Source organism: Hemitrygon akajei, chromosome 11 (assembly GCF_048418815.1).
Source record: "Hemitrygon akajei chromosome 11, sHemAka1.3, whole genome shotgun sequence".
Classification (NCBI taxonomy): Eukaryota; Metazoa; Chordata; class Chondrichthyes; order Myliobatiformes; family Dasyatidae; genus Hemitrygon; species Hemitrygon akajei.
This window is the reverse complement of record NC_133134.1, coordinates 172375453-172402728: the sequence shown is the minus strand read 5'-3', so window position 1 is coordinate 172402728 and position 27276 is coordinate 172375453. Positions and strand designations below refer to the sequence as shown.

The window sequence follows — 27276 nt, the reverse complement described above, 5'->3', positions numbered from 1 at the left end:
ACATACATAGATTGTGACACTCTTAAGTTTAAAAGAGGCCACAGGTTTGAGGTGATAGGACAGTCTTTCAAAGGGAATTTGAGGGAAGTCTTTGGGTAGAGACTATAAATGTATTTCCTGTGTTAGTTGGTATCTGTTATAGGGAAGTGTTTTCATCCAGGTGCCTTGCTCAGATGGTAAAACATGAGTATCTGGGACAGGAATATTCCATTTTTGAGCATCTGTATTCCAGACCAGGCAGTACTGTAGGTACGTCATCATGGAGACAAAAATGCTCAGTACTTGTGTTAGAACTATAATTTCACCATATTCAGGATAGCCTGCAGCCATTCTCCCCTCAGTCATTAAGCTGTTCTGTACCAGTGAACAAAAGAACATTCTGTAATAAAGACTAAGCTGTCACTGCTGCAGAGACAAGCACAAACAACTCCTGTACCCATTATGTGTCAGACTGAAAGATACACCCAAAGCATAGTCTTCAAACATTCAGGAAACTCTCACATGAGCCAATACCAACACTACTCTATACCAGGATGTTAACATTTTATTGAGGCTTTCAACAAGTCAGGTACAGGATTAGGATACAAGAGCAATCATATCAGTAGAACTGGGGATACTGTTACAAAATAAATGAGGTATTCAGTACTTCAGCGTAGTATTGCAACTAAATTTGAAAACAATGTATTCTAAGGCTTAATGTTAAGAACAGGAAAGTGGTAAACGATCGAAGAGCAGAGAGAATCCCAAGCCATGATGCCTTTAGTGGAGACGAGGGCAACCACAATTAGAATAAGCCTTGGTTGCCATACATATTCTTCACACCCAATGCCTAGATGCTCCTACATTTGGAAGCCAGCTCCAACTGGTGACCTAGGTCCATTGGGGAGAGGGTGTGGAATGGGGGAAGAGATCTCTCGTACTTGGACTTAGAAACTATTCAATCACAAGAGTATAAAGCAAAATAAGTCATAATTTGTCTGACAACTGTCTCAGAAATCTGCTACTTGATTCTCTTCTTTTTGAGAATTTCTTGCCACACAGCTGTCATGCCAGAACAGTGGTGCTGGCCACAGGCATGACCATGAACCTTGACCAACCACGACCACCAGAGAAGACCTGACAGGACAAGCAAACTCTAGAATACTCATCCCCCATTTTCTCCAGGCAGTTATTACTTTCAGGCTATCTAAATTATTGATTTGGGAGAACAGGTAAAATATTTTCTTAGTTAATAGGGACAGATTCAGCTGATCACACCTGGAAGGGGAAGCTGAGCTTGATGAACCTGAAGACAGTCTTGTACCCATCAGACAACGGAGGCACACGTTTTGAAGATTGTAACAATATGGTCTTTAGAATAGCTGTACATCAGACAGCATATAGTAATAATTCAGAAATTAAGACATCTAAAATATAAAAGTTATGAACTTCCATTTATCTTTTCTTTTATTGATAATTAAATTTTATTCTGTTTCCAACACAATGGAAACAACAGTGGAAACAAAAATTTAATAAACACAGTGTTTGAATAATCACTGAACAGTTTATACCTAATGCCAGGTTACTGGAATTGCTCGACTGAAAAAAAAAGACTTTCAGGGCTGATTGGAATATTCCAAAGTCAAACTACACTATCACGAAGCAAGTTCTGCAGGACCCAATAAGCAGTCATGGGTAAGTGATGTCTGTTTCACACCTCAAGGTCCAAACAACTTTTGGAATGGAATGATAGAGGAGACACGCCACACTTTATAGAAACCAACATGTGGAAGAGAGTGTTGTGTGACAAACTTCAAAGCTACTACCAGCCTTTGGTTGATGGACAACAGCTCAGCTGTAAGAGTAAACAGCAGATCAACCAGTGTGATGGAGATGTGAAACAGGTACAGTGGTAAAATACATTAGTTAGGTCATTCCTGCTGTGATATTTTCTCTATTGCCAGTTTAACATGCAATAATTTCAAAAGGGTTGAAGATTTATCTTCCAGCTTCACTTGAAACGTTTGACTCATTTCCCACCCCTCCTCCAAAACCAATAAAGCAAACTGCAAATGCAGTTAGAAATTAACTCTAGCTCTTCCAGCTATTTCTGGGTCTAGTTAGCACAAGGTAACAAGAACACACATACCTTTCATGAACACTGAAACATTGAAAATCGTTGATTTAAGTGGGGCGGTCTACAAGAAGACATAATTTTTCAGTGCTGCCATCTGATCCAAACAAAATCAGTACATCAAACTAAAAACATTTCTCAAAGGGAAACTGTGTGGAACCAGTGACCAGCATATAGTCTGTACACCTATATATAAATTACACAAAAAGAATACCTATAAAAAAGTAAAACTCAACAAATTAATAGGATAAATAGAAGAAACTACACACAGTCTAGTTTCACTTTCCACTGCCATTGTGTAACAGAGTGTCTAAGCAGTTCTAAAGTTTTTTTTTAATTTTTCTTTTTACTCATTATTCTACAGTGGCCTCATTACAAAACAAAGCCTGCCGAAATGAACAGAGGAACAGAAATATACTTCACAAATTCTTTATACAACACATAACAGTTCTCTAATTTATTGCTATAATTTTCTAGAGTCCCTCTGCATTTTAAATAAAGAATGTCAAGTATATTTTTATATTTACAGAAGGTCTGGCCTTGTGATATGTAGCCCACTCCCCTTCCCAATCTCAATTTGTGCTCGTTTTCCCATAATATACAGTTTGCCTTGTGATATAAATGCAACTTGTTTCAAACACAGCTTTTAAACCACTGCAGTTCATTCACCCTGGTCTGCTTCTGCTAACTGACATGTCCCATCCACACAATCCCTTCACAGGTACCTAGTTACTGGTTTCATCAGCATTTGATCAATTTACCAGAAAGAGCAAAAACAAAATGATGAACTGAAGCCACCTTTCTATAATGTGCTCTTTAGACAGGGATCCAGACCCATAAAATTAAACTTTGTGAGATTACTTTGTAGAGTTCAAGTAAAAGGATACGTCCCAACCAGATCTGACTCAAAGTAGCTCCCTAGTGCGCATTCTGCATCAAATTCTCATTTTTTTATTTTTAAAAACACATAATTACATAGATAACTATAGGGCTTATCTGCAAACAGGAATGGTTTCAGAAGTTTTCACCTTTTTTCCTCTTTGCCAAGCTTTTAGTGTTAAAATCTTGTAGCAGGAAATGGCAAGTCTGCACAGGGCACTACACAGTAAGAGCTATCATGTTATAAAAAGACACTCCCAGTTAATGGTTTGCTCAAGCCATATAGACACTCCTCCAAAGCAATTTGAAAAAATATTTATGTCTGTTAAACTGTATCATTTGGAATAGACTTGCACTATTTTTGTCCTCAATAAAACAATGATGGAGACTAAAATAATAATGAAAGATGGGAGGGCCATTAGAAGTACAAAAATTTACTCCAAGAAGTGTTGCATTTTGCTCCAGTAACTGCCCATCAATCCTTGTAACAATTTGTGGCAGTTGGTTATCTAGTCTGCCACCTGCGATTTTCACTGACAATTCAAAGCAATGTCCACTGAGGTCTGCCTTTGCCTGTCTCTGTGAATCTGCATTACCACTGAAGAACACCAGTAATTGCAACACATTATTGTGGCTGCTGACAAGAAGAACTTGGGGCTCAGAGTTATGTCATCTAATTTTTTTCAATCCAGAGCAAAAACAAATTGCTGGAAAAATTCAGCAGGTCATGCAGCACTTGAAGTAAGGCCTCAACACAAAACACATACCCACCCTTTGCCTCTGCAGAGGTTGCTCGACCCACTGTAGTCTGTGTCTCCAAATTGAGGACTGATACAAGCATGATCAAAATTAACTCAAAGAATTGGACAGCGTAATTTACAAAATGTTGAACAATCTTCCCTTAAGATTGACTATTGTTGCAAGATTCAGGTGGAAAACCAAACACTACTAGCCATATTTGAATAAGGGACCAAAGATTCCTCTAAAATTCAGTGGATCCAATTTTACATTTAAGCAAAAAATACTCAATGAGGAAAAGGCTTTGCTCAAATGAAAGTTGGGAACCTAACAGAAGAAAGAAACATATAGAAAAGGGTGTAGAAAAAGAATAAAGAAGTTCTTTTGAATTTTTGAGATTTGTTAAAATGAATATGGGCTGGTTAGAAACGAGATTCTGCAGATGCTGGAAATCCAGAGCAGCACACACAAAATGCTGGAGGAATTCAGCAGGTCAGGCAGCATCTATAGAGGGAAATAAATAAATGGTAAACATTTTGAGCTGACACCTTACATCAGGCCCCGAGGAAGTATCTTGGCCCAAAACATTGGCTGTTTCTACCCCTGGTGTTTGATCTGCTGAGTTCCTCCAGCATCTTCAATGGGCTGGTTAGAATTGACAAAGTACAGTGGACCATAATGAAATGGCAGGCAAGTTAGTTAAGTGCTTTGTGCTCTTATCACTGAAAGAGGAAAAATATCAGTTACACAGAAAATCAAAATGAAAATTTTGTATATTTAGATATATGAATTAGACAATGTGTCAATAATGGAACTTATGTTAGACAAAGATTTGTATCCCAGAATATAATAAGAAACATGCAAAGAAAGTTCAAAATGTCAGCCTTAGTTTCTCAACGCTGCAAAGATACATGAATTATGCTTCTGGATGGAAAATTGCAAATATCACTCCAACATTGGAGGCACAAATTATGGAATTGCAGATGTGACAGTTCACTCCTGGTTGCTGGAATCTATTTGCAAACTCTGCAAGGTAGGGGTGAGATAACTGAATTGTGTAGAGTGATCTCCTCTGTTCTAGTGTCTCACTTTTCACTGGGATGGGGGAGAAGAGAGGCAGGTTTGGGTGGTGACCAGGAAGGTGAAAAAAAGCAAAATTGAAGGTCAACATCAAGATTCACTTGAAACTATTTGTTTGGAAGTCATACTGATGGGGTAGCCTGATCAGGAGCTGGAGGCTGTGTGGACTAGAAAGTTTTTCCAGTGTTAGTAGAGCAGTGGTGGATTCTGGCCCCAGTGGTTAGGCCCAGCACCTGCTCTGTGTGCCTCCACCCTACTCCAGTGTAGTCACCGCTATATGGTGCTAACCTGAGTTACAGAGAAGGGACTTTATTCCTTGGAGTGTAGGAGAATTAATAGGGATCTTATAGAGGTATACAAAATTATAAGGGGTTATAGTGCAAATGCATGTAGACTTTCTCCCCCTCATATTGGGTGAGACTAGAACTAGCAGTGATAAGCTAAGAGTGAAAGGTGAAATGAACCCAAGGGTGAACTTCTTCACTCAGAGGGTGGTGAGAGTGTGGAATGAGCTGCCAGTGGAAATGGTGGATGTGGGTTGAATTGTAACATTTAAGTTTGAATAGGTACATGGATGAGAAGAGTTTTATGGGATATGGTCCAAGTGCAGGTAGATGGGACTAGGCAGAAGATCAGGTTGGCATGGGCAGGGTGGACTGAAGGGCCTATTTCTGGTGCTGTAATGCTCTAGGTCTTAAATTCTTTCAGCCATCAGTAACTACCATTTGAAAGACATTGGTCCTCCATCCAATTTTTAAGTTATTTAAACTTAACCTTGAAAGAGGAAGGCTACCTGCATCCAGGCCTTTACCCAAGTCCTGCTTGATTAACCCTCTATGATGAAGATATGAAACACAAGCTGACTAGTAGACATGTCCAAACTGAATTCAAAATTGTATCAGAAGTATCATAAAGTAAACAAATACAAGGGGATTTGGCCTCTTCTCACAATTTTAAACACAAGAGATTCTGCAGATGCCGGAAATCCAGAGCAACGCGCAGAGAATACTGGAGGAAATTATCAGGGCAGGCAGCATCTATGGACAGGAATAAACAGTTGATGTTTTGGTCCTGATGAAAGGTCTCAGCCTAAAACCTCAACTGTTTGTTGCTCTCCATAGATGCTGGATTGACCTACTGAGTTCCTCCAGTGCTTTGTGTGTTGCTCTTTTCACAACCATCTGTGTGACTTAGGCCTTTCTTTGCTCGATGAGTTCACCTATGAGCTCATATACAGCAGATGGGCAGGACTGTAACAGATGCAACCGAGCTGGAGGGAGGCAATGGCTAGAGCAGCAAAATAGAGTATAGTCACCCAATTTCTGATACCTTTAACTCTTTTATGTCAATTTTGTACAAAGCAGCATTATTTATGAAACAATTAACAAACAGATCCACATTTACCATGCTATTGTTTGTAGAATCTTTGGATTGTTTCAGGAAGATTCAGGGTTAATTGCTGCATAATATATCACAGAGAGCAACTCTGCACAGTAAGAGACCAGCTACAGTGTACAATTTCCCAGAAGTGATTTGGATTAATATAACTGAGGGCAGATAAACATGGGATACTGTCTCATCCAATACAGTGCATTTTTGTAAAACATCTCCAATAAAAGATTTTGGAATAGTTTTCTAACTTCAAACTGCTGAATACACCGTGCAAACATCAGGCCATTTGCTTGCCTTTTAGGGTTTAAAAAAAAACAAGACAGAATTTTATAGTTAGTGATTCAGAATAATTATTATATATAATAAAAACACATAGACATTCAACAGATGAATAAATAATGTAGTAACGAAATATATGACTCAACATTGGACCTCGGCACAAATCCATAAGTTATGTAAGGTTGTAACAGTAAAGAAAATGAAAATCAATGTTTTTCAAAAAAAAACTTCAATGGACAGTAAACTTTGAATACTTCAAAACTTGATATTCCCTTTGGAAATAAACCATCATCAAAAGCTTCATGTCCAAGCTCAGTCATGGAACCCAGCACCAGGACTCCTTGCCAGGTTGAACGGAGGCCAGTGTCCACCTCTTGCCTCAGTATGCTGGTATTGTCAAAGCAGCAAACGGTAGGCGAAGAGGAAGGGAGTGTAGTTAAAATCTCTTTCCATTCATGCTGCCACTGTAATATCACTTCATTGTAGGATATTCCTCTGTTAATCAGCCACAATTAAAACTGCATTCCGGCATCTTCTAAGCTAAATGTTGGAAGTGCAGGCTGCAGAGAAAAGGGGTATTTTATCATTTAATACTAACCCAGGCTCACTGATCCTCCAAGTTAACGAAGGACTCGCACTGCCACCCACTCTGAAAACAAGAGACCAACTTGTAATGGAGTGGGTTCAGAAAGTCATCAATAAAATTGGTCTTTAGTGACCGTTCTAAAAGTTTTTCTTGTCGCTTAAAAATCAATAAAAATTCACTAACTAAAGGCTAAAAAGGCAGAACATATTTGATTATAACCTGGCTCCCTCCCCACCCTCATAAAACAACTAAAATACAAAAAAATGTGTCATACAGTAACAGAAAAACCTCATCTTCCATTCACACACCTACTCAGTATTTCATTTTTAAATTACTACAGTAGGATTCAGAATCTTGCAACGTGGAAACCAGTGTGCCAACACCTCACTACAGGGGTCAGCAATACCATCTAAAGGTGTTACATAATTTGATAAGCCAAGACTTTGAATTCCAGGATACTGTCTTGTGGATTTGGCGCAGAGGTGGAGGTGTGCACAAGGGAAGGGAGATGGAACCTGTGGCAAGGTTGGCTACTAAATACCAGCCTGCTGGCACATTGGCAGGATGAGCAGACAGAACTGATACAGATTCTGGTTGCTGACAGCACACAAAAGCAAGGCATGATATCTGTCAGTTCCTTAGCAGGTGATCTTCAACTAGTACTAGTTACAAGCAACTATTTAAAAACCAAAGGCTGCAGATGAACTTTGAAACTGAACAAGCCGAAAATACTCATTGGATCAGGTTGCAGCTGTGGAGAATAAGAGTGAATGATTCAGGTTGATGACTTTTTCAAGAGAGGTCACAGACCTAATACAATACCATCTTACTCTCTCTCGATAGCTGCTGTCTGACCTGTAAACTTCCAGCGTTTTCTGTATTTACGAAAAGCAACTAATCTATGATTGGAGTTTCACGTCATTAATTTACCTTTATGGATCAGCACCAGTATTTACATCTGCTTGGCTCAAAATAACCTGTTTTGTGCATCACACAGGGCTACAAAGTTACACATCTTGGTATACATGTTGAGAATGTCAGTCATACAGTGTAGCTCCCCTTGGTTTCTCACTGAGCTTTCTAACTGGTTCCTCAGTTCATAGAAAGAATAATTCTGTTCATGCTTTGTTGTAAATTTTAATCTATCTTTTAAAACTCCAATTTTCAAACTTTTCAAGGGGATTTGTCCTAAAGAAGAATCACTTTAACTTTTATTTGCATATTCTCTTCTGCCAACATTAAACACTTTAACTGATTCTAGTGCAACAGAAAGTGGAACAGCTATTGTGTGAAGTATGCACTCCTATAAAGAGTTTACTAGAGTGCGATACAAAGCCACGGGGCCGTGCCTAATAACAGACTCACCAACAGACTTCTGGTACTGCGTAAAGGCAGAACAAGCACAAACTCTCAATCTTGTTGGCCAGGGAGTTAACCTGGTAGAATCTTCTCTCCTTTCCTGTGGCCAGTGTTTATAAAAAAAAAAGGGGGGGGGGTGGTGAAATACTTACAAAACTAGAGCCTAGAGCAAGAGGCACCAAGTAACTGCTGACAATACCCTTGTGTGATAAGTCTAAGTGGTGGAGGATTGGGACATTTTTGCCTCCTAACTTCTCTCTCCTCCCATCTCCAAGGATTAGCTCACCATAATCTCTGAAGCAAGAACCCAAGCATAGCTCATGCTGTGGAGAATGCAGTCACCAATTAAAACTTGCAATCAAAGCAACCTCAGAGATGTATTTTAACACAATTGCTTTAGATTCCTAAGCCCCACACAGTGTGAGTGAGGAGGAGGATTGGTGGATGGAATTGAAAGTAGTTTGGGGAGAGAACAGTTTGAGGCAGGAGGGGATCATAAACATGGTTTAAATTTTTAAATCAAGAAAATCTAAAGTTGACCTAAAAGTAAATATAAATTCTACTCGGCATTCTGAGTACCATCTACAGAGTTTTTCTCAGTCTCCTGCACAGAACTGTCCTGTACAGCAGTGGTGTCTGCCGAGTTTCTCGTGCTCTCTTCTGTGTTTGTTAGCTGTGGGCAGGGTTCAGTTCCATCACTTGCAGCCTCTTCCTTGGCTTTCTTTCTCTTTTTCTTTGGGCTTCCAGTGCTGTCTCCCTCAGTGTGTCCTGCTTGCGCAAAGCCAGGCATTGCCATGCCGACACCATGTGGAAGGAACATGGAAGGGTAAATTAATCCAGCAGGCATACTGTGCAGTAGGAATGGGTTGAAGGGCAACACATTGCTGGTGGTAACTCTGGCTTCCCCAGAGTCAGGGAAAGATGTACTCGGACCTGGCTTCTCTGCTGACAGAGAACCTTCCTCGTGTTTCCTCGACTCGGCAGCACTGCCCTGCTGTTCGCTGCCTTTACTCGCTTTCGAAGAAACACTTGTGGTCAGTGTGGACGTACATGAAGTGCTGGTACCTGATACCACCGATGGGCTGTTCAGTAATCCCCCTACCCCGAACACATGGGACATTCCAGCCATCCCAGGCAACATCATGGGCAACATGTTCAGGCTGTTCTTGCCGTCCTCTCCAGAAGGGATTGCAGCAAATCCAGCTGGAAACCCCATCAGTCCGGCCAGCTGAAGGTTATGAATATTTCTGAAGTTCTGAAGGCTCACTAGATCCATCCCAGCGATAAGCCCGTTCATGAACATTGGTCCCATTGCTGAGGTGGTGTCACCGACAACCCCGCCGGGTTTGACCATTTCACTCCGTGGTCTCCGCCCCCGCTTTCTGGCACCAGCCTCTTTCACCACAGGCTCAGTCAGGATACGACTGAACTTGTTCTCTGGTAGAAAGCCCTGAACACCAAAGAAAAGAGTGATAAGATGATTGCAGTGACACACTTCAAAGCTCTCCAAAAGCAGCACTACTAATTTATGTGACTTCCATTTGTTAGGTAACAGAATTGGGGTAAGACTGATCAGAATGGACTTTCGACAGTATTGAGAGCAGTTCTGACTCTTATTTAAAAGATACATTGACATTGGAAAGGGTCCAGGGTTGTTCACAAGTATGATTTTGAGAATGAAAGGGTTAATATGAGGATCATTTGATGGCACTGAGCCTGTACTCACCAGAGTTTGGAAGAATGATGGGGATCTGATTGAAACCTATCGAATATTGAAAGGCCTAGGAGTGGATGTGGAGAAGATGTTTCCTATAGTGGGTGAGTCCAGGACCAGAGGGCACAGCTACAGAATAGAGAGATGTCCATTTAGAACAGAGATGAGGAATTTCTTTAGCCAGAGGGTGGTGAATCTGTGGAATTCACTGCCACAGACAACTGGGGAAGCCAAATCATTGGGTGTATTTAAAGCAAAGGTTGATAGGTTCTTGATTAGTAAGGGTGTCAAAAGTTGTGGGGAGAAGGCTACGCCAAATTGAGCAGGGCACAGGTAATTGGGTTACCACCATGCGAGGGAAGGGGAAAGGGCAGGCAGAGCAGTGTTCCCCTGTGGTCATTCTCCTCAACAAGAGCTGCGGCAGCTGGATCTCTGGCACTGAGTCTGGTTCTGTAGTGCAGAAGGAAGGATGGAAGAAGAGGAGAGTGGTAGTGATAGGGGACTCGCTAGTTAGAGGTACAGACAGGAGGTTCTGTGGTCGTGACAGAGACTCCCAGATGGTTTGTTGCCTCCTGGGTGCCAGGGTCAGGGATGTCTCTGATCACGTGCACAGCATTCTGAAGTGGGAGGGTGAGCAGCCAGATGTCATGGTACACATCGGTACCAATGACATTGGAAGAAAGAGTGAGAAGGTCCTGAAGAGTGAGTATAGAGAACTTGGCAGGAAGAAGCAGGAGCTCAAGGGTAGTAATCTCAGGATTGCTACCTGTGCCACGTGCCAGTGAGGGTAAGTGTAGGATGCTCTGGAGGATGAACATGTGGCTGAGGAACTGGTGTAGGGGGCAGGGCTTCAGATTTTTGGATCATTGGGACCTTTTCTGGGGCAGATGGGACTTGTACAAGAGAGATGGGTTACACCTGAACTAGGGGGACCAATATTCTTGCAGGGAGGTTTGCTAGTGCTATTGGGCAGGGTTTAAACTAGATTTGCAGGGGGATGGGAACCAGAGTGCCAGAGCAGATAGTGGAGCAGGGGTGAAAATAAATTATGTTAAAAGTTCATGCAAAGTCAGAAATAGAAGGGTTGTGTGTGGTGGTAATAATCTTCTGAGGTGTGTCTATTTCAATGCGAGGAGTATTGTGGGGAAGGCAGACGAGCTGAGGGTGTGGATTGACACGTGGAATTATGACATTATAGCCATTAGTGAAACTTGGTTACAGGAGGGGCAGGACTGGCAGCTCAAAGTTCCAGGGTTCTGATGTTTCCAACGTGATGAGGCAGAGGGATGAAGATTTGGGGGGTGGCATTGCTAGTCAGGGAAAATGTTACAGCGGTGTTCAGGCAGGACAGATAAGAGGGCTTGTCTATCGAGGCCATATGGGTGGAGCTGAGAAACAGGAAAGGTATGACCACATTAACAGGGTTGTATTATAGACCACCCAATAGTCGGCGAAAATTGGAGGAGCAAATCTGCAGAGATAGCAGACAACTGCAGGAAACATAAAGTTGTGATTGTAGGGGATTTTAAATTTCCACATATTGATTGGGACTCCCATACTGTTAAAAGTCTAGACGGGTTAGAGCTTGTAAAATGTGTTCAGGAAAGTTTTCCAAATCAATATATAGAGGTACCAATTAGAGAGGATGCAATATGGGAGACTGTAGGTCTGACACGGTGGTCAGCAGCACAGGGGCGCCGCAGGGAACCGTACTCTCTCTGGTCCTGTTCACCCTGTACACATCAGACTTCCAATATAACTCAGAGTCCTGCCATGTGCAGAAGTTCGCTGATGACACGGCCATAGTGGGGTGTGTCAGGAATGGACAGGAGGAGGAGTATAGGAAACTGATACAGGACTTTGTGATATGGTGCAACTCAAACTACCTGCGTCTCAATATCACCAAGACCAAGGAGATGGTAGTGGACTTTAGGAGATCTAGGCCTCATATGGAGCCAGTGATCATTAATGGAGAATGTGTGGAGCAGGTTAAGACCTACAAGTATCTGGGAGTACAGTTAGACGAGAAGCTAGACTGGACTGCCAACACAGATGCCTTGTGCAGGAAGGCACAGAGTCGAATGTACTTCCTAAGAAGGTTGGCGTCATTCAATGTCTGTAGTGAGATGCTGAAGATGTTCTATAGGTCAGTTGTGGAGAGCGCCCTCTTCTTTGTGGTGGCGTGTTGGGGAGGAAGCATTAAGAAGAGGGATGCCTCACGTCTTAATAAGCTGGTAAGGAAGGCGGACTCTGTCGTGGGCAAAGTACTGGAGAGTTTAACATCGGTAGCTGAGCGAAGGGCGCTGAGTAGGCTACGGTCAATTATGGATAACTCTCAACATCCTCTACATAGCACCATCCTGAGACAGAGAAGCAGTTTCAGCGACAGGTTACTATCGATGCAATGCTCCTCAGACAGGATGAAGAGGTCAATACTCCCCAATGCCATTAGGCTTTACAATTCTACCGCCAGGACTTAAGAACTTTTTAAAGCTATTATTAATGCTTTTTGAGATGGTGATTTAGATGCATATCACATTTTTTTTTTACTGAGTTAAGTATTGTATGTAATTAGTTTTGCTACAACAAGTGTATGGGACATTGGAAAAAAGTTGAATTTCCCCATGGGGATGAATAAAGTATCTATCTATCTATCTATCTATTAGATGATCTATTGGGAAACCAATTAGAACAAGTGACGGAAGTGTGTGTAGGGGAACACTTTGGGTCTAGTGATCATAACACCATTAGTTTCAACTTGATCATGGATAAAGATAGATCTGGTCCTCGGGTTGAGATACTAAACTGGAAAAAGGTCAAATCTGAAAAAATGAGAAAGGAGGTAAAAAGCGTGGATTGGGACAGGTTGTTCTCTGGCAAGGACGTGATTGTAAGTGGGAGGCCTTCAAAGGAGAAATTTTGAAAGTGCAAAGTTTGTATGTTCCTGTCAGGATTAAAGGCAAAGTGAATAAGAATAAGGAACCTTGGTTTTCGAGGGATATTGGAAATCTGATAAAGAAGAAGAGAGAGATGTATGGCAGGTATAGGCAACAAGGAGCAAATAAGGTGCTTGAGGAGTATTAAAAAGTGCAAGAAAGTACAAACCCCATTTCCAATAAAGTTGGGATATTTTCCAAAATGCAAAAAAAACAAAAATCTGTGCTATGTTAATTCACGTAAACCTTTATTTAACTGACAAAAGTACAAAGAAAAGATTTTCAATAGTTTTACTGATCAACTTAATTGTATTTTATAAATATACACAAATTTAGAATTTGACGGCTGCAACACACTCAACAAAAGTTGGGACAGAGGTATGTTTACCATTGTGTTACATCACCTTTCCTTTTAATAACACTTTTTAATCGTTTTGGAACTGAGGATACTAATTGCAGTAGATTTGCAATTGGAAATTTTGTCCATTCTTGCTTGATATAAGACTTCAGCTGCTCAACAGTCCGTGGTCTCCGTTGTCTGATTCTCCTCTTCATGATGCGCCATACATTTTCAATAGGAGATAGATCTGGACTGGCAGCAGGCTAGTCAAGCACATGCACTCTGTGTCTACAAAGCTACGCTGTTGTAGCCCATGCAGAATGTGGTCTGGCATTGTCCTGCTGAAATAAGCATAGACGTCCTGGGAAGAGACATCGCCTTGATGGCAACATATGTCTCTCTAAAATCCTAATATATGCCTCAGAGTCAATGGTACCTTCACATACATGCAACTCACCCATGCCGTGGGCACTGATGCACCCCCATACCATCACAGATGCTGGCTTTTGCACCTTTCGCTGATAACAATCAGGATGGTCGTTTTCATCTTTGGCACGGAGAACTCGATGCCCATTTTTTCCGAAAGCTAGCTGAAATGTGGACTCATCTGCCCACAACACATGGTTCCACAGTCTTTCGGTCCATCTGAGATGAGCTCGGGCCCAGAGAACTCACCGGCATTTCTACATAGAGTTGATGTATGGCTTCCTCCTTGCGTAATACAGTTTCAAGTTGCATTTCAGGATGCAGTGATGGACTGTGTTGTGACAATGGTTTTTCGAAGTACTCCCGAGCCCAGGTGGCTATAATTGTCACAGTAGCATGACGGTTTCTTAGGCAGTGCCGCCTGACGGCTCGAAGATCACGCACATTCAACAGTGGTTTCCGACCTTGCCCTTTACGCACTAAGATGTCTCTGAATCTTTTCAGAATATTATGTACTGTAGATGTTGAAAGACCTAAATTCTCTGCAATTTTGCGTTGGGAAATGTTCCTTTTGAACTAACAATTCTCTCACGAATTTTGCCACAAAGGAGTGAGCCACGACCCATCCTTGCTTGCAAAGACTGAGCCTTTGATGGACGCTACTTTTATACCCAGTCATGATACCTCACCTGCCACCAATTAGCCTGCTTAATGTGGAGTCTTCCAAACCGGTGTTACTTGAATATTCTGTGTTACTTTTCAATCTTATTTTATCTCTGTCCCAACTTTTGTTGAGTGTGTTGCAGCCATCAAATTCTAAATTTGTGTATATTTACAAAATACAATTAAGTTGGTCAGTAAAATTATTGAAAATGGGGTTTGTACTTAAGAAAGAAATCAGGAGGGCTAAAAGAAGATATGAGGTTGCTTTGGCAGTCAAGGTGAAGGATAATCCTAAGAGCTTCTATAGGTATGTTAAGCGCAAAAGGATAGTAAGGGATAAAAGTGGTCCTCTTGAAGATCAGAGTGGTTGGCTATGTATGGAACCAAAAGAAATGGAGGAGATCTTAAATGTTTTTTTTGCATCTGTATTTACTAAGGAAACTGGCAAGGAGTCTATGGAAATAAGGCAAACAAGTAGTGAGGTCATGGAACCTATACAGATTGAAGAGGACGAGGTGCTTGTTGTGATATGGTGCAACTCAAACTACCTGCGTCTCAATATCACCAAGACCAAGGAGATGGTGGTGGACTTTAGGAGATCTAGGCCTCATATGGAGCCAGTGATCATTAATGGAGAATGTGTGGAGCAGGTTAAGACCTACAAGTATCTGGGAGTACAGTTAGACGAGAAGCTAGACTGGACTGCCAACACAAGGCACAGAGTCGACTTCCTTAGAAGGTTGGCGTCATTCAATGTCTGTAGTGAGATGCTGAAGATGTTCTATAGGTCAGTTGTGGAGAACGCCCTCTTCTTTGTGGTGGCGTGTTGGGGAGGCAGCATTAAGAAGAGGGATGCCTCACGTCTTAATAAGCTGGTAAGGAAGGCGGGCTCTGTCTTGGGCAAAGTACTGGAGAGTATAACATCGGTAGCTGAGCGAAGGGCGCTGAGTAGGCTACGGTCAATTATGGAAAACCCTGAACATCCTCTACATAGCACCATCCAGAGACAGAGAAGCAGTTTCAGCGACAGGTTGCTATTGATGCAATGCTCCTCAGACAGGATGAAGAGGTCAATACTCCCCAATGCCATTAGGCTTTACAATTCAACCGCCAGGAGTAAGATATGTTAAAGTGCCGGGGTTGATTGTATTTAATGTATTTAAGTAAACTACTTAAGAACTTTTTAAAAGCTATTATTAATGCTTTTTGAGAGAGTGATTTAGATGCATATCATATTCTTACTGAGTTAAGTATTGTATGTAATTAGTTTTGCTACAACAAGTGTATGGGACATTGGAAAAAATGTTGAATTTCCCCATGGGGATGAATAAAGTATCTATCTATCTATCTTGAGGCAAATCAGAGTAGATAAATCCCCAGGACCTGACAGAGTATTCCCTCGGACCTTGAAGGAGACTAGTGTTGAAATTACAGGGACCTTGGCAGATATATTTAAAATGTCGGTATCTACGGGTGAGATGCCAGAGGATTGGAGGATAGCTCATGTTGTTCTGTAGTTTAAAAAAAGTAATCTGGGAAATTATAGACAGTAAGTTTGACGTCAGTAGTAGGTAAATTATTGGAAGGAGTACTAAGAGATAGGATCTACAAGTATTTGGATAGACAGGGACTTATTAGGGAGAGTCAACACCACTTTGTGCATGGTAGATCATGTTTAACAAATCTATTAGAGTTTTTCGAGGAGGTTACAAGGAAAGTGGATGAAAGGAAGGCACTGGATTTTGTCTACTTGGACTTCAGTAAGGCCTTTGACAAGGTCCCGCATGGGAGGTTAGTTAAGATTCAGTCGCTAGGTATACATGGTGAGGTAGTAAATTGGATTAGACGTTGGCTCAATGGGAGAAGCCAGAGAGTAGTAGTGGAGTGGTGTGCCACAGGGATCAGTGCTGGGTCTATTGTTTTTTGTCATCAATATCAATTATCTGGATTATAATGTGGTAAACTGGATCAGCAAATTTGCTAATGATACAAAGATTGGAGGTGTAGTGGACAGTGAGGTAGGTGTTCGAAGTTTGCAGAGGGATTTGGACCAGCTGGATAAATGGGCTGACAAATGGCAGATGAAGTTTAATGCAGACAAGTGTGAGGTATTGCACTTTGGAAGGACAAACCAAGGTAGAACATACAAGGTAAATGGTAGGACACTGAGGAGTGCAGTAGAACAGAGGGATCTGGGAATACAGATAAATAATTCCCTAAACATGACATCACAGGTAGATAGGGTTGTAAAGAGAGCTTTTGGCACATTGGCCTTTCTAAATCAAAGTATTGAGTATAAGAGTTGGAATGTTATGGTGAGGTTGTATAAGATGTTGGTGAGGCCAAATTTGGAGTATTGTGTGCAGTTTTGGCCACCTAATTACACCAAGGATATTATTAAGGTTGAAAGATTGCAGAGAAGGTTTACAAGGATGTTGCCGGGACTTGAGAAACTGAGTTACAGAGGAAGGTTGAATAGGTTAGGACTTTATTCCCTGGAGCGTAGAAGAATGAGGGGAGATTTGATAGAGGCGTATAAAATTATGATGGGTGTAGATAGAGTGAATGCAAGCAAGCTTTTTCCACTGCTAGGGGAGAAAAAAACCAGAGGACATCGGTTAAGGGTGAAGCGGGAAAAGTTTAAAGGGAACATTAGAGGGAGCTTCTTCACATAGAGCAGTGGGAGTGTGGAATGAGCTGCCAGATGAAGCGTTGAATGCAGGCTCACTTTTAACATTTAGGAAAAACTTGGACAGGTACATAGATGAGAGGGGTATGGAGGGATATGGTCCAGCTGTAGGTCAGTGGGACTCGGCAGAAAACTGTTTCAGCACAGCCAAGAAGGGCCAAAAGGCCTGTTCTTGTGCTGTAATGTTCTATGCTTCTAAGGCAGGAAAATGGGATTGTAAGGGATAATAAATCAGCCATGATGGAATGGTGGAGCAGAGTCAATAGGCCAATTAGTCTAATTCTACTCCTGTGTTTTATGGTCTTGTGGTCTTAACACCTGGATTCCCAGGATACATTCAGTGTTCTTCCCTGCCTCCTGGAGAGGGGTCTGTTCCAGTGCCCTGAACACAAAACCAATTTGAAGCATTCTACCTGGCACCGACTAAAGTTAAATAGACAACGGTGAGGATTACTGTAAACAACAACACACACAAAATGCTGGTGGAACACAGCAGGCCAGGCAGCATCTATAGCAGAAGCACTGTCGACGTTTCGGGCCGAGACCCTTCGTCAGTCCTGACTTTGAAAATATAATAAAGAGGAATACAAGGTGATCAACCCTGCGAGAAAAAAACAAGAAGTAGAGTAGCTTCTGAATAGTGAGGGAATTGAAAGATGTTGGTGTTCGGATGCACCCTAGCATCCTTGTACATCAATAACTGAAAGTTAACCTGCAGACTCAACAGAAATGAGGAAGGCAGATGGTACGTTGGTCTTCACGATGGTTGGATTTCAGTATGAATGAGATCAGAGACATGGTGCTGTGATTACACAGATCCCCGGTGAAGGAACTGAGTGATCTGGAGTCAGTGTGAAAAAGATGCTGAGGTAACAGATCTACAGCAGGACCAGATGAACTTACCGAGTGCTTCACAATTTCAGCCCACTCGGGCGCCACAGCATACTCTGGGTTTGCATCCAGCCACCTTGCCAGCTCTTTCATCAGTGGGGCCATAGCACCTCCCAGCTGAGTGGGCACAAAGTAAACTGAAGCTGTGTAATGGTATTTGTACATCCCTCTGTCACACTGTGACGACCCCTCTGCCCACACCCTCCCCCATACAAACAACCTGCACTGATTCCCCTCATACTGACAACCCTCCCTCACTGTAACTAATACCTCCCCCACTGTGACTGACCCCCACCCACTCCCCCAAACACACCCCACTGTGACCGACCCCCCCCACCCACTCCCCCCATACAAATACTCCAGTGTTACTGAACCCCCTACCCACTTCCCCATGCACTCTGACTGTGACTGAACACCCCACCCACTCCCCCCATACAAACACTCCCTGTGACTGACCCCCCCAACCCACTCCCCCCATACAAATACTCCACACTGTGACTGACCCCCCACCCACTCCCCCATACAAACACTCCCTACTGTGACTGACCCCCCACCCACACCCCCATACAAACACTCCCCACTGTGACTGACACCCCACCCACTCCCCCCACACAAACACTCCCCACTGTGACTGACCCAACCCACTCCCCCCATACAAACACTCCCCACTGTGACTGACACCCCACCCACTCCCCCCACACAAACACTCCCCACTGTGACTGACCCCCCACCCACTCCCCCCACACAAACACTCCCCACTGTGACTGACCCCCCACCCACTCCCCCATACAAACACTCCCCACTGTGACTGACCCCCCCACCCACACCCCCATACAAACACTCCCCACTGTGACTGACACCCCACCCACTCCCCCCACACAAACACTCCCCACTGTGACTGACCCCCCACCCACTCCCCCCACACAAACACTCCCCACTGTGACTGACCCCCCACCCACTCCCCCATACAAACACTCCCCACTGTGACTGACCCCCCCACCCACACCCCCATACAAACACTCCCTACTGTGACTGACACCCCCACCCACACTCCCAAACACTCCCCACTGTGACTGACCCCCCCACCCACACCCCCACACAAACACTCCCCACTGTGACTGACCCCCCACCCACTCCCCCATACAAACACTCCCCACTGTGACTGACACCCCACCCACTCCCCCCACACAAACACTCCCCACTGTGACTGACCCCCCACCCACTCCCCCCACACAAACACTCCCCACTGTGACTGACCCCCCACCCACTCCCCCCACACAAACACTCCCCACTGTGACTGACCCCCCACCCACTCCCCCCACACAAACACTCCCCACTGTGACTGACCCCCCCACCCACACCCCCATACAAACACTCCCCACTGTGACTGACCCCCCACCCACTCCCCCCACACAAACACTCCCCACTGTGACTGACCCCCCACCCACTCCCCCCACACAAACACTCCCCACTGTGACTGACCCCCCACCCACTCCCCCCACACAAACACTCCCCACTGTGACTGACCCAACCCACTCCCCCCATACAAACACTCCCCACTGTGACTGACCCCCCCACCCACTCCCCCATACAAACACTCCCCACTGTGACTGACCCCCCCAACCCACTCCCCCATACAAACACTCCCCACTGTGACTGACCCCCCCACCCACACCCCCATACAAACACTCCCCACTGTGACTGACCCCCCACCCAAACCCCATACAAACACTCCCCACTGTGACTGACCCCCCCCACCCACACCCCCATACAAACACTCCCCACTGTGACTGACCCCCCCACCCACACCCCCATACAAACACTCCCTACTGTGACTGACCCCCCACCCACACCCCCATACAAACACTCCCCACTGTGACTGAGCCCCCACCCAAACCCCCATACAAACACTCCCCACTGTGACTGACCCCCCCCACCCACACCCCCATACAAACACTCCCCACTGTGACTGACCCCCCCACCCAAACCCCCATACAAACACTCCCCACTGTGACTGACCCCCCACCCACTCCCCCCATACAAACACTCCCCACTGTGACTGACCCCCCACCCACACCCCCATACAAACACTCCCCACTGTGACTGACCCCCCCCACCCACACCCCCATACAAACACTCCCCACTGTGACTGACCCCCCACCCACTCCCCCCATACAAACACTCCCCACTGTGACTGACCCCCCACCCACACCCCCATACAAACACTCCCCACTGTGACTGACCCCCCACCCACACCCCCATACAAACACTCCCCACTGTGACTGACCCCCCCCCACCCACTCCCCCATACAAACACTCCCTACTGTGACTGACCCCCCACCCACTCCCAAGCACTCCCTACTGTGACTGACCCCCCACCCACACCCCCAAACACTCCCCACTGTGACTGACCCCCCACCCACCCCCAAACACTCCCTACTGTGACTGACCCCCCACCCACACCCCCATACAAACACTCCCCACTGTGACTGACCCCCCACCCACTCCCCCATACAAACACTCCCCACTGTGACTGACCCCCCACCCACACCCCCATACAAACACTCCCCACTGTGACTGACCCCCCACCCACTCCCAAACACTCCCCACTGTGACTGACCCCCCACCCACTCCCAAACACTCCCTACTGTGACTGACCCCCCCACCCACACCCCCACACAAACACTCCCCACTGTGACTGACCCCCCACCCACTCCTCCCATACAAACACTCCCCACTGTGACTGACCCCCCACCCACTCCCAAACACTCCCTACTGTGACTGACCCCCCCCACCCACTCCCAAACACTCCCTACTGTGACTGACCCCCCCCCACCCACTCCCCCATACAAACACTCCCCACTGTGACTGACCCCCCACCCACTCCCAAACACTCCCCACTGTGACTGACCCCCCCACCCACTCCCCCATACAAACACTCCCCACTGTGACTGACCCCCCCACCCACTCCCCCATACAAACACTCCCCACTGTGACTGACCCCCCACCCACACCCCCATACAAACACTCCCCACTGTGACTGAGCCCACCTGCCCACTCCCCCCATACAAACACTCTCCACTGTGACTGACACCCCACCCACACCCCCAAACACCCCCCACTGTGACTGACCCCCCACCCACACCCCCATACAAACACTCCCCCCTGTGACTGACCCCCCCCACCCACTCCCCCCATACAAACACTCTCTACTGTGACTGACCCCCCACCCACTCCCAAACACTCCCTACTGTGACTGACCCCCCACCCACCCCCAAACACTCCCCACTGTGACTGACCCCCCACCCACTCCCAAACACTCCCTACTGTGACTGACCCCCCCCACCCACTCCCCCATACAAACACTCGCCACTGTGACTGACCCCCCACCCACACCCCCAAACACTCCCCACTGTGACTGACCCCCCCACTCACTCCCCCATACAAACACTCGCCACTGTGACTGACCCCCCACCCACACCCCCAAACACTCCCCACTGTGACTGACCCCCCACCCACTCCCAAACACTCCCTACTGTGACTGACCCCCCCACCCACTCCCCCATACAAACACTCCCCACTGTGACTGACCCCCCACCCACTCCCAAACACTCCCCACTGTGACTGACCCCCCCACCCACACCCCCATACAAACACTCCCCACTGTGACTGCCCCCCACCCACACCCCCATACAAACACTCCCTACTGTGACTGACCCCCCACCCACACCCCCATACAAACACTCCCCACTGTGACTGACCCCCCCACCCACACCCCCATACAAACACTCCACACTGTGACTGACCCCCCACCCACTCCCCCATACAAACACTCCCCACTGTGACTGACCCCCCCACCCACTCCCCCATACAAACACTCCCCACTGTGACTGACCCCCCCACCCACACCCCCATACAAACACTCCACACTGTGACTGACCCCCCACCCACTCCCCCATACAAACACTCCACACTGTGACTGACCCCCCACCCACACCCCCATACAAACACTCCCCACTGTGACTGACCCCCCCACCCACACCCCCATACAAACACTCCCCACTGTGACTGACCCCCCACCCACTCCCCCCACACAAACACTCCCCACTGTGACTGACCCCCCACCCACTCCCCCCATACAAACACTCCCCACTGTGACTGACCCCCCCACCCACTCCCCCATACAAACACTCCCTACTGTGACTGACCCCCCACCCACACCCCCATACAAACACTCCCCACTGTGACTGAGCCCACCTGCCCACTCCCCCCATACAAACACTCCCCACTGTGACTGACCCCCCACCCACTCCCCCCATACAAACACTCCCCACTGTGACTGAGCCCACCTGCCCACTCCCCCCATACAAACACTCCCTACTGTGACTGACCCCCCACCCACTCCCAAACACTCCCTACTGTGACTGACCCCCCACCCACACCCAAACACTCCCCACTGTGACTGACCCCCCACCCACTCCCAAACACTCCCTACTGTGACTGACCCCCCCCACCCACTCCCAAACACTCCCTACTGTGACTGACCCCCCACCCACACCCCCATACAAACACTCCCTACTGTGACTGACCCCCCACCCACTCCCAAACACTCCCCACTGTGACTGACCCCCCACCCACTCCCCCATTCAAACACTCCACACTGTGACTGACCCCCCACCCACTCCTCCCATACAAACACTCCCCACTGTGACTGACCCCCTACCCACTCCCAAACACTCCCCACTGTGACTGACCCCCCACCCACTCCCCCATACAAACACTCCCCACTGTGACTGACCCCCCACCCACACCCCCATACAAACACTCCCCACTGTGACTGACCCCCCACCCACTCCCCCCATACAAACACTCCCCACTGTGACTGACCCCCCACCCACTCCCCCCATACAAACACTCCCCACTGTGACTGACCCCCCACCCACACCCCCATACAAACACTCCCCACTGTGACTGACCCCCCACCCACTCCCCCCACACAAACACTCCCCACTGTGACTGACCCCCCACCCACTCCCCCCACACAAACACTCCCCACTGTGACTGACCCCCCACCCACTCCCCCATACAAACACTCCCCACTGTGACTGACCCCCCACCCACACCCCCATACAAACACTCCCCACTGTGACTGACCCCCCCCACCCACTCCCCCATACAAACACTCCCCACTGTGACTGACCCCCCACCCACACCCCCATACAAACACTCCCCACTGTGACTGACCCCCCCCCCACCCACTCCCCCATACAAACACTCCCTACTGTGACTGACCCCCCACCCACTCCCAAGCACTCCCTACTGTGACTGACCCCCCACCCACACCCCCAAACACTCCCCACTGTGACTGACCCCCCCAACCCACTCCCCCCATACAAACACTCCCCACTGTGACTGACCCCCCCACCCACACTCCCAAACACTCCCCACTGTGACTGACCCCCCCACCCACTCCCCCCATACAAACACTCCCCACTGTGACTGACCCTCCACCCACTCCCCCCACACAAACACTCCCCACTGTGACTGACCCCCCACCCACTCCCCCCACACAAACACTCCCCACTGTGACTGACCCCCCACCCACTCCCCCCACACAAACACTCCCCACTGTGACTGACCCAACCCACTCCCCCCATACAAACACTCCCCACTGTGACTGACCCCCCCACCCACTCCCCCATACAAACACTCCCCACTGTGACTGACCCCCCCAACCCACTCCCCCATACAAACACTCCCCACTGTGACTGACCCCCCCACCCACACCCCCATACAAACACTCCCCACTGTGACTGACCCCCCACCCAAACCCCATACAAACACTCCCCACTGTGACTGACCCCCCCCACCCACACCCCCATACAAACACTCCCCACTGTGACTGACCCCCCCACCCACACCCCCATACAAACACTCCCTACTGTGACTGACCCCCCACCCACACCCCCATACAAACACTCCCCACTGTGACTGAGCCCCCACCCAAACCCCCATACAAACACTCCCCACTGTGACTGACCCCCCCCACCCACACCCCCATACAAACACTCCCCACTGTGACTGACCCCCCCACCCAAACCCCCATACAAACACTCCCCACTGTGACTGACCCCCCACCCACTCCCCCCATACAAACACTCCCCACTGTGACTGACCCCCCACCCACACCCCCATACAAACACTCCCCACTGTGACTGACCCCCCCCACCCACACCCCCATACAAACACTCCCCACTGTGACTGACCCCCCACCCACTCCCCCCATACAAACACTCCCCACTGTGACTGACCCCCCACCCACACCCCCATACAAACACTCCCCACTGTGACTGACCCCCCACCCACACCCCCATACAAACACTCCCCACTGTGACTGACCCCCCCCCACCCACTCCCCCATACAAACACTCCCTACTGTGACTGACCCCCCACCCACTCCCAAGCACTCCCTACTGTGACTGACCCCCCACCCACACCCCCAAACACTCCCCACTGTGACTGACCCCCCACCCACCCCCAAACACTCCCTACTGTGACTGACCCCCCACCCACACCCCCATACAAACACTCCCCACTGTGACTGACCCCCCACCCACTCCCCCATACAAACACTCCCCACTGTGACTGACCCCCCACCCACACCCCCATACAAACACTCCCCACTGTGACTGACCCCCCACCCACTCCCAAACACTCCCCACTGTGACTGACCCCCCACCCACTCCCAAACACTCCCTACTGTGACTGACCCCCCCACCCACACCCCCACACAAACACTCCCCACTGTGACTGACCCCCCACCCACTCCTCCCATACAAACACTCCCCACTGTGACTGACCCCCCACCCACTCCCAAACACTCCCTACTGTGACTGACCCCCCCCACCCACTCCCAAACACTCCCTACTGTGACTGACCCCCCCCACCCACTCCCCCATACAAACACTCCCCACTGTGACTGACCCCCCACCCACTCCCAAACACTCCCCACTGTGACTGACCCCCCCACCCACTCCCCCATACAAACACTCCCCACTGTGACTGACCCCCCCACCCACTCCCCCATACAAACACTCCCCACTGTGACTGACCCCCCACCCACACCCCCATACAAACACTCCCCACTGTGACTGAGCCCACCTGCCCACTCCCCCCATACAAACACTCTCCACTGTGACTGACACCCCACCCACACCCCCAAACACCCCCCACTGTGACTGACCCCCCACCCACACCCCCATACAAACACTCCCCCCTGTGACTGACCCCCCCCACCCACTCCCCCCATACAAACACTCTCTACTGTGACTGACCCCCCACCCACTCCCAAACACTCCCTACTGTGACTGACCCCCCACCCACCCCCAAACACTCCCCACTGTGACTGACCCCCCACCCACTCCCAAACACTCCCTACTGTGACTGACCCCCCCCACCCACTCCCCCATACAAACACTCGCCACTGTGACTGACCCCCCACCCACACCCCCAAACACTCCCCACTGTGACTGACCCCCCCACTCACTCCCCCATACAAACACTCGCCACTGTGACTGACCCCCCACCCACACCCCCAAACACTCCCCACTGTGACTGACCCCCCACCCACTCCCAAACACTCCCTACTGTGACTGACCCCCCCACCCACTCCCCCATACAAACACTCCCCACTGTGACTGACCCCCCACCCACTCCCAAACACTCCCCACTGTGACTGACCCCCCCACCCACACCCCCATACAAACACTCCCCACTGTGACTGCCCCCCACCCACACCCCCATACAAACACTCCCTACTGTGACTGACCCCCCACCCACACCCCCATACAAACACTCCCCACTGTGACTGACCCCCCCACCCACACCCCCATACAAACACTCCACACTGTGACTGACCCCCCACCCACTCCCCCATACAAACACTCCCCACTGTGACTGACCCCCCCACCCACTCCCCCATACAAACACTCCCCACTGTGACTGACCCCCCCCACCCACACCCCCATACAAACACTCCACACTGTGACTGACCCCCCACCCACTCCCCCATACAAACACTCCACACTGTGACTGACCCCCCACCCACACCCCCATACAAACACTCCCCACTGTGACTGACCCCCCCACCCACACCCCCATACAAACACTCCCCACTGTGACTGACCCCCCACCCACTCCCCCCACACAAACACTCCCCACTGTGACTGACCCCCCCACCCACTCCCCCCATACAAACACTCCCCACTGTGACTGACCCCCCCCACCCACTCCCCCATACAAACACTCCCTACTGTGACTGACCCCCCACCCACACCCCCCATACAAACACTCCCCACTGTGACTGAGCCCACCTGCCCACTCCCCCCATACAAACACTCCCTACTGTGACTGACCCCCCACCCACTCCCCCCATACAAACACTCCCCACTGTGACTGACCCCCCCACCCACTCCCCCATACAAACACTCCCCACTGTGACTGACCCCCCACCCACACCCCATACAAACACTCCCCACTGTGACTGACCCCCCCACCCACTCCCCCATACAAACACTCCCCACTGTGACTGACCCCCCCAACCCACTCCCCCATACAAACACTCCCCACTGTGACTGACCCCCCACCCACAACCCCATACAAACACTCCCCACTGTGACTGACCCCCCCCACCCACACCCCCATACAAACACTCCCCACTGTGACTGACCCCCCCACCCACACCCCCATACAAACACTCCCCACTGTGACTGACCCCCCCCAACCCACTCCCCCATACAAACACTCCCCACTGTGACTGACCCCCCACCCACAACCCCATACAAACACTCCCCACTGTGACTGACCCTCCACCCACTCCCCCATACAAACACTCCCCACTGTGACTGACCCCCCCACCCACACCCCCATACAAACACTCCACACTGTGACTGACCCCCCACCCACTCCCCCATACAAACACTCCCCACTGTGACTGACCCCCCCACCCACTCCCCCATACAAACACTCCCCACTGTGACTGACCCCCCCACCCACACCCCCATACAAACACTCCACACTGTGACTGACCCCCCACCCACTCCCCCATACAAACACTCCACACTGTGACTGACCCCCCACCCACACCCCCATACAAACACTCCCCACTGTGACTGACCCCCCCACCCACACCC

The 27276-nt window shown here is 48.4% G+C and overlaps 1 protein-coding gene across 7 annotated transcripts in view; it reads right to left on the bottom strand.

Moving 5' to 3' along the window:
* Nucleotides 1-526: 526 nt before the first annotated feature.
* chd6 (chromodomain helicase DNA binding protein 6) overlaps nucleotides 527-27276 on the bottom strand; it is a 350247-nt gene continuing 323497 nt past the window's right edge. For 6 of the 7 annotated variants that reach the window (XM_073062265.1, XM_073062264.1, XM_073062262.1 and 3 more), the window contains 2 exons: nucleotides 18098-18202; nucleotides 527-9876 (listed from right to left, as the gene is read on the bottom strand). In XM_073062265.1, the coding sequence (XP_072918366.1) occupies nucleotides 8986-9876; nucleotides 18098-18202 (996 nt within the window). In that variant the 3' untranslated portion in view covers nucleotides 527-8985. The remainder of the gene's footprint in view (nucleotides 9877-18097; nucleotides 18203-27276) is intronic. The other variant, XM_073062266.1, reaches the window with a different exon arrangement.